At 34.8% G+C, this 9,388-nt stretch overlaps 1 protein-coding gene across 1 annotated transcript in view; it reads right to left on the bottom strand.

Moving 5' to 3' along the window:
- Nucleotides 1-535: 535 nt before the first annotated feature.
- The window catches only part of LOC129219060 (phospholipase DDHD2-like), an 85,414-nt gene continuing 76,561 nt past the window's right edge, over nucleotides 536-9,388 (bottom strand). The window contains exon 17 of the mRNA XM_054853380.1: nucleotides 536-1,208. Coding sequence (XP_054709355.1) covers nucleotides 815-1,208 — 394 coding nt within the window. The 3' untranslated portion in view covers nucleotides 536-814. The remainder of the gene's footprint in view (nucleotides 1,209-9,388) is intronic.

The raw sequence follows: 9,388 nt of genomic DNA, 5'->3' as shown, positions 1-9,388 counted from the left end.
ACGGCGTCTACTGACTGCACTGTCATGCACATGTATAGGACGAAGAAGAATCTTTTTTTTTCAACCTTTTAAATTATGTTTTCTCAATAAATGAGAAGTTTACAAGAAGTGTATGAAGCAAGAAACACATCAGTGCAAGACGTGCAACTCATGCAAAATGTGCTTGTACCGTTCCACCTCTAAATTGAATTCTAATATTAATTGACATTTCAATAGCTGTATCTGTTAATAAAAGTTCTACAAAGATATGACAACGTGAAACGTGTTCCTCAGAAAATTTTAAATTTTTTGGTACCTTACTTAGCTGTTAACACACAGCCGTTCTTGGGAAGATGAGGGGACCGATCCACAACCAATAGTCTGACGTGCGCAGATTGTAATAGGATAGATGTTCGCAGTCACTGGATTTTTAGAAAACTTTTACATGCACTCTGCACTGTTATAAGAATCACGTGAAAAGGGAAAACTGGTTAATGAAAACATTTTTATTTATCTCAATAAAATTAAACTAAAATCAAAACTTTAAACAGTCAAATATTCAACAATAAGGTAAACTTGTTTTACATAACACAACATGAGGGTAAAATAAAACTTTTTATATGCATTACTTCTTTAAACTTATATTAGCATATTTTTAAGTACACATACTGAAACAAAATTAACTGTAATTTATACCAATTAAACTAGAAGTTGAAAAATTTGCATTTTACACATAATAATAAAAAGGTTCATTTTTTTTCCAGCAATGAGATAAAATATGAAAATATTTTAAGCATTGTAATAAAATTTAGCTTTCCTTTTAGCTCATCCTCAATCACCTGTTAAAAGGAGATTTTTTAACAAATCCCGATAAAGGAGGAGGGCCAATTGGTTGAGAGGGGGGAATGGTGTTAGACTGCAAAGTAGTTTCTCTTGATATTTGAGATTCTGATAGAACGGTATCAGAATAGGACAAAGGAAAATTGTGACTGGAATTGGCAGCTGGGATATTTTGCGAAATATGTTCTACTGATGCAATGTTGGAATGAATCATCTGAGTTTCACATCTTACAGAGTCCATAAATGCACCAGAACTTCTTGAACTGGGAAAAACATTTTCATTCATTGCTAATCCATGATGTGAAACATTCCTGTTCTCATTACTAATAGAAATTCCATCTAAAGCATATATTTCACGCAGTATCATCAGCACAGTATCCTCAGAATTCCTGAAATTATTTTTTCAAATAATATAGAAATAGTTTATTATAGTGCAACAATTTACTAGTATATTTGCTATTTCGAGAAGAAAAAAAAAAAAAACAAAAAAAAAACCAAACAAAAAAAAAAAAAAAAAAAAACAAGAGAACATGCATAAAAAAGAAAAAAAAACCTAACAAAGATAAATATGCATATTACAGTGGAGGGTCAAAAATCCACACAACTTGGGAGAAGTGTTTGCGCAGATTTTAGGATTTGCGGATTTCATGCCATAAAGAAACTAACTAAAAGACGTATCTTAAAATTGAAAAAAATAAACACAATAAAACTTAAAAATATTCATGAATTATTCCATAAGATAATTTAATATTTCAAAATCATTAAAAATAATACGATTAACTAATTCTTTTAGCTGTTATTTCAAAAATCCAAAAGAAATATTTATTCTTAGAGTAACCACTACCATGAGGAAACAAAAACCAATAAGCAGCACCATTTTGAAAAAAAAAAAGCATTAATTTTAATAGGTAATTCATTTGTATTCAATTTAAATCATTCACATTTCACTTTACATGCTGAATTCTTTGGGTTTTTGTTTTATTTTTGTTTATCTTTGATGCTTTACATCAAATGCAATATTAACGTTTTGCTGTAACTTTGCAGCAACCTTATAACATCTGCTTTTGGTTTGCGATATTCCTTATTATTTTTTCAATAGTACACACTATATAGCATAGTTAGCAAAAAATACAAATGTGTATTTAGGAATAAATATGTTTGTAATGTCAAAGGTATTACGTATTAAAAACAACTTTTGGGGCAAATAATCACAATTCAGATTTTGGACTGAGAGGAATAAATATGGAAAGTAAATTTGTAGCACAGTAGATGAAGAAAAAAAAAAGTTCAGACAAAAGGGGGGTGGGGGATCAAAGCGGATTTCGGATGTTGGTGGCATTCCGCTGGAATTATAATGCATTTGTAAATGGTTTCACATGAATTCAAATACAAAATAATCAGCAAATGATTTTGAGTTGCAAATGGTCACATTATATAGAATCCCTATATAATAAAAATATTTATACGAGCATGGAATTTTTAAAACAAATAATATGGAAAAAAGAGATCTACCTAACATGAACCCATAAGTAGTTAACTAAGTTGAAGTATTATGCAAACAAAAAAACTGTTTAAATTCAAGAAATATTTATTTTAAAATATTCATTGAATAGTAAGCTCGAATGGTCAATTAAATTAACATATCAAACACAACCCAGTCCATAGGCTAGACTTTCTGTCCAGGCATTGGCCGATCATAGCCTTTAATGTGTTAGCTATATTTAAAGACTTTTTTGTCTTGTTGGGCAAATAAAAAACAGGGTGCAGCAAAAAAAAAAAAAAAAATCGTACAAAGTTTGCATCATCAAATGGAAGTAAACTATTTTCTTTTTAATGAGTGTATTTATTTATTTATTTATATTTTATTTTATTTATTTATTTATTTATTTTTTTTTTTTTTTTTGTCTCTTACTTCAGTTAGAAAAAAAATTATAATCAATCTCATAGTTTTTGTTTCATTTTTTGGCATTTGTACAATGTCAAACATAAGATCTGCGATTTTTAAGCTGTTTAACCAAGGAGAACAACAGTTTGTCTGCTTGATATATCTCATCAAACAGTGTTTCATGCAATATGCCATATTAAGGAACCCGAAAATCATAGTCGACGACCAGGAAGTGTACAATAACGTACAATGAACACTTCTGTTAATTGTGAGACCAACAAAAGGCAAGTTTAATGAAATTCTCGGGTTTCCATGAGAGAGGTTGTTGATGAAACAGGAATATGGGAGCTATCAGCGCGGCTAAGGGCTAAAACAAAGCTCAGACAGAAGCTATAGAAGTTCCAAAAAGTTCAGCCTTTTTCTGAAAAAACAAACTCGTGCTGCTCCTAAGTGCCAAAAACTTTTGAGACGGGCCACAAGTCACCGCTAGGGAGAGATTTCTTTCACTGATGAGCAACACTTTACCATTCAACCAGCTCATAACTCTCAGAATGATAGGATTTGATCTGTAGGCGCACCATGCACCCTGACAAATGCTGAATGTCGCAGAAATCTGAAGTTGGTCTTGGTGTGGGGCAAATTTGCACAAGCGGCAAAAAAAAATCTATCTCTGGTAAAATATTGTTCTACTAAAATATTTTCTATTGGTTTAGTAAAAATATTTTCAATCAAATGAATGAATGAATAAAAGAATAAATAGTAAACCGATAAAGGAATTAATAATCAAAATAATAAATGAGAAAAAATATTGAATGTAATCGAAAATAAGTGAATGAATGAATAATTGAATGCATTAGAATAAATAAGTAAATAATGAATTAATAAATGAATATATAAGTGATTTAATAAATTATTCGATAAACAAGTGAAATTACCTATTTCACATTGCCCTGCATGCACTTGACTAATTATTCAAAACATTAAAATAAAAATAAGGTTACAATTAAATAAATACTGCACCGAATACACTGTGCAGCAAAAAATACCTTCAAAATACTTCTGACATAATTCTTGCTGATTATTATGTAAAATGACCTTCTGAATCGAAATACGACCACCATTTTCCCCCATCAGGTCCGACTTTTTGGAAATGGCACCCACCAATTTTTTATCAGTTTTTGAGTTTCACAGCTAATATTTTAATTTGGAGAAAAAGGGAGCATTGTATTGGCCATTAATACTCTTCTGAGGAACTAGAGAGGCATAAAGTTGACAAGCATGATCATTTTTAGTAAGTGGAGAGACTCATGGGGATATTCCCACTGAAAACATTTTAAAAGTCAAAAAAATTGATCTCTTTTTTTTTCTAGTGGTTTGTTTTACAATTTTTCATTAATTTTTCGGCATAAAACCAGAGTATGGGTAATTTCTATGAGCCCCATATCAAAAAAAAAAAAAAAAAAAAATCAAGCTGCAAAAACAGAAAAAAAAAATACCTTTTAAGCGTTGTATGTTACATAGAGTTGCATCGTAGATCTTCAGTAAAGAACCTTCCTGTATTATTCAACTTACATTCAAAGATATTAAGATTGAAATGAACTTAAGAATGCTTATAATATCGTCGCCTCAGAGCAAAAGTAAGATATCTTAATGTTATTTCTTGGATTAGAATGTCCCCCCCCCCCCCCCCGACAAACACAAATAAAAGAAACAGAAGTTCTAATGTTCTATGTCAGCGATTCTTAACCTTTTTCCCATTGCAATACCTGTTTCACCAATTCCCCCAAAAGGATGTTTGCAGGCGCAAATGCCACCCCTTCCCCATAGTGATGCTACTCGGTTTGATAGATTAAATATAATTGAAAGTGTTGGGAAAAGTTTTCAGAACTGAAGTATCTATACTTTTTATAAACTCTTAAACCCAATTTGTTATCAGCCACGCCCCCCCCCTTCCCATGGTGATGAGACTGCGTTTAACAGAGTTAATATAGTTCAAAATATTGGCAGAAATTTTCTGAATTGAAGTATTCATATTTTTCAAAAACTTGCAATTCCACTTTGCCTATCACTCCCCCCCCCCCCCCAGGTGGGTGATACTTGGGGTGAACTGTCCTGTATTTGTTATTCGGTGATCCTTCATTTTATGATGTTAATATGAGTTTGGATAAGGCATGGACAGAACTGGACTAATTACTTTACTAACATCTTAAGAACATCCCATTGCACACAAACATGCAGCTATTTACATTACGGAATGCCCCGCTCAAATCACCGTTGCAGTTCCAGTTAATCCGTTCCCCATTCCTTGCGATGCTGGTTACCATTAAGTTCTCAGTACACGGCATCTCCTTTCCCTTTACAAATCCAGCCGCTGTGGAGGTCTCCTGGATCTAGTGGATCTCTGAAGCGGTGGTGGATCTGGTGGCACAGGGTTGGTTGTTGATATGATGACATCAGTCACTTTTTCCTCTTTGCTGGTGTCAGCAGGCAAGATACCTGCTTCAGTTGGTAACTCTGTTGAACTCTATGATGCTTTTGCCTTTACTGTTACAGTTGCAGAGTAGGACCTGGAATCCAGACGTGAAGCTGAAGCGACTCGTTCCCAGTCCTGGTTTTCTAGATCTCCACTATCCCTCATTTGATCTATGTGCCGACGCCACAATTGCCCATTTACCTTAATGGTGTGGTGAAGTTGTCCATCCCGGCAGATTACTTTCTCGAACTTCCACCTTTTGTCCCCATGGGCGATAATTATGTACAGCTATGTTGTCGCCAGTGAGGAAGCCACGAACTGGAAGCTGTCCTTCCTGATTCTATCTTAGACCCGTGCCTGCATATCTGGTTTGACCAAGTCGATGCGGGTTTGGATCTCCCTGCTTCATCAGCAACATTGCCAGACTGTGAAGGCTGGTCATGTTCACCTGCATCAAGAAAGTGCTGAGCTTCTGTTGGATGGTGCCAGGATATTCCTTCATGGCTCGAAAAGATTGCTTGAGCGTGAACACATAACGTTCAGATTTGCCATTGCTGGAAGGCTTGAATGGAGCTGAAGGTTTGTGTTTTATCCCGTTTTGTCTCAGGAAATTCTGGAACTCATTGGACTTGAACTGTGGACCGTTGTCACTAACTACCATCAGTGGAAGTTCAAACTTTACGAAGCAGTCCCTTAGGCACTCCATCATTTTAAATGAGGTGGTACTCTTCATTAGATAAACATCCAGCCATTTAGAACGTGCGTCAACAATGATGAGGTACATGTGTCCGAACAGTGGTCCAGCAAAGTCAACATGAAGTTCCCAAGGTTTACTTGGATACTCCCAATGGTGAACCTTTGCCTTCTGGGGATCTGTTTTTATCTGGGCGCAATGAACACAGTTCTTAACTGCCTCTACTATTTCCTTGTCGATATTCTTCCAAAATACGAACAATCTTGCTATTGTTTCGTTTTCACAATTCCTAAGTGCGATTGGTGTAGCTCTTCTAGCACTCATCTCTGGAATCGTTTTGGTACCATGACTCTTGATTCGTAAATGATGCAGCCATCCTGGAGACTATTCTATCTCCTTCCCCTTCAGTCCTTCTCCACTTCGAAGTGCCTGCAACATTGGTTTGCATTCTTCATCTTTCTCTGTTTCTTTGGCCAACTCCCTGGTCGTGACTGGGAGGGTCTCAATCTGTTGCAGCTGGTAGATCGTAACATCATCCTGAACTTCCAATTCTTCTGACTAAGTCGGCAACCTTCAGAGGAAATCCACATTTCCGTGCTCCTTGGTGTTGCAGTAAATGATGTTGAACTGAAGGATTACAGCGTCAAAACATAATGTAAAAGTCTTGTTGCGGCCAAAATTGGTAAACCTTTCTTAGATCCAAAAATTGCTACTAATGGCTAGTGATATGTTATGAAAATAAAACTTCATGCCTTTAGTTATAGATAGAATTTTTTAACAGCCTACACAATCGCAAGAGCTATCTCGTCAATCTGTGAATATTTTTTGTCTGCATTGTTTAGCATTCTCGATACAAATGCTATGGGTCTTTCTGTTCCATCGGACATTTTGTGGTATAGCACCACACCTAAGCCTACAGGACTCGCGTCGCTTGCCAAAGTAACAGGGAGTGCAGGGTCATAATGCACTAGAATTTGTGGGGAACAAATTTCTTTTTTAATGTTTTGGAATGCTTGCTCACAGTGCTTTGACCAGATAAATCTCATGTTATTTTTTGTTACGTTATTTAATGAATTAGCAATTGTGGCCAAATTTGGACAAAACTTCCCACAGAATTGCACTAATCCTAGAAAACTTAGAACTTCTTGCACATTTTTTGGCTTAGAGGCACTAGCAATTGCACAATTTTTTTTGCCTGTTTTATGCAAACCCTTGGAATCAATTTTAAGACTCAAAAATTTTCTCTCTTTTTCAAAGAATTTACTTTTACTCAAATTAAGCTTCAATCCCTGCTCTTTCTATTTTTGGAAGAAAGTTTTTAGTGCCTCAAAATGTGCATCGTCAGTCGATCCTGTTATGTGAGCATCATCCATAAACACTTTTACCCCTCCTATTACCTGGAACAGACTGTCTATATAGCACTGCCAAATAGCTGGAGCCACGTTTAGCCCATACATGAGTATTTTGCATTTAAACAACTCTTTTGTGGTGTTAATTGTCAGAAGTTTTTGACTATCTTTATGCACCTTTAATTGCAAGTAAGCATGCTTGAAATCTAATTTTGAAAACGTCTTTACCTCCATTTGAACATGAAAATATCTCCTCTAATTTTGGTAGAGGATGTTGTTGTACCATTAAGCTAGGGTTTACTGTTACCGAGTAGTCTGCACATAGACATATTGATCCATCTGATTTTACGACCGGTACTACTGGCGTTACCCATTCAGATGTCTCTACCTTTTTGATTGCTCCCCATTCTAATCTGTCAATTTCTTGCTCAACACGATCTTTCAAAGTGAACGAAACAGGTCTTGCCTGACAAAATTTTGGCGTAACATCTGACTTAAGCTCCAATTTAACCTCATAATTATTTATCTCCCTAGTTTATCATCAAACAATTCTTTGTACTTGTCTAACAATTTAGGAAGACTAACACTTATTTCTACTTTGCATTTTTTTATTGAATTACAATCTACAAATCTCATCATAGGTTATGTAAGGGTAAAGGATAGTAACCTTTACCCTTACATAACCTATTGGAATAATTCTATTCCCTTTGTAAGTTTTGAAAATTAGTTTTGTAGACTGAATTTTCTTCTTAGAAATTTTTCGAGACATTACTTATTCTGCTATCAACTTCAAAAGATATCCAATGACCTTCTATTTGAACTTTTACCATTATAGGTTTACTTGGTTCTTGTTCCGGCAGTGTATATTCTGCGAATTGAATGGTGTAAATAGGTACAGAAACAGTACCTTCAATTTCAGAAAAACATTCTACTCCCACCTGCTTTTGCTTAACAAGTTTATTAGCTTTATTTGACTTGGCAGAAAAACATGCTTTCCCCAAATGGCTAATTTTATCGCATAAATTACATTTATACATCTTAAATCTTTTGAATGATTCGTTCCATTACATCACAAGCACGATTTACTCATAGCTTTGAACCCAGCCTTTTGTTTATATTTGTTCTTCCCCAATTGCTTCTCTTTTTTTCCCACTCCCATCTAATGGACATTTACCACTTTATCCAAAGGCTCCTGAAGCACTCTTTAGAGACTTTTCCATATCCAAGGCAATTTTTAGCGCACCCTCTAAATTAGTGTCATCTTCCTCAAATATCTTATTTAGGATAAATTTATCTTGCAAAAAACTTATAAAAACATCTTTCAGCATAACATTAAGCATTCCTTCGCCATAACAACATGGAACTGAGAGGGATTGTAACTCTGTCAAATACTCGTTTACTGTTTCCCCCTCTCACTGCTTGCAATTTAAGAACAAAGGCCTGCTTGGAATTATTAGTGGTTTTGGATTTAAATGGTCTTTGAGAGTACTTTTTAAACAATCAAAATCTTTATCTGATGAGTTATCAGGAGCAAGCAGATTTTTAACAAATTATACATTTTAGGGGATAAACTTGAAATGAAAGCTAACCCACGTTTTTCGTACGGAACATTTTGAACCTTCAAATATGCTTCAAAGCGTTCAAGGAACGAATCAAAGTTTTCCTAACCTTCTTCAAAATTTTCAAAATGGACTGAAACTTTAGAACTTTCATTTGGTTTCGTTTCTGGCGTAACTGCCAATCTTTACATTAATAACTTGTTTTGTTTAAATAATGATTTAATGAGCTCCTCCATGATAAATTTAATCAGAATATAGGATTACTAAACTTTTACCTTGGCTGATTTTGGGTTTTACCCTAATCCATAAGATTCTTTGAAAGCACATCGGGAATTCCGAAGTAGAACTTCATAATTTCACAGGTTCCTATCAACATCTCATCGCCAACTGTCCTGTATTTGTTATTTGGTGGTCCTTCATTTGTTGATGTTAACATGAGTTCAGATGAGGCATGGATAGAACAGAACTAATTACTTTATTAACATCTAAAGAAGATCACATTACACACAAACACGCAGCTATTTACATTACAGAGTGCCACGCCAAGTTCACCTTTGCAGTTCCAGTTAATCTGTTTCCTCATTCCTTGCGATGCCGTTTACCGTTAAG

Source organism: Uloborus diversus, chromosome 3 (genome assembly GCF_026930045.1).
Source record: "Uloborus diversus isolate 005 chromosome 3, Udiv.v.3.1, whole genome shotgun sequence".
Classification (NCBI taxonomy): domain Eukaryota; kingdom Metazoa; phylum Arthropoda; class Arachnida; order Araneae; family Uloboridae; genus Uloborus; species Uloborus diversus.
Note: the sequence above shows the minus strand (reverse complement) of the source record. Positions and strands in the feature narration are given on the sequence as shown.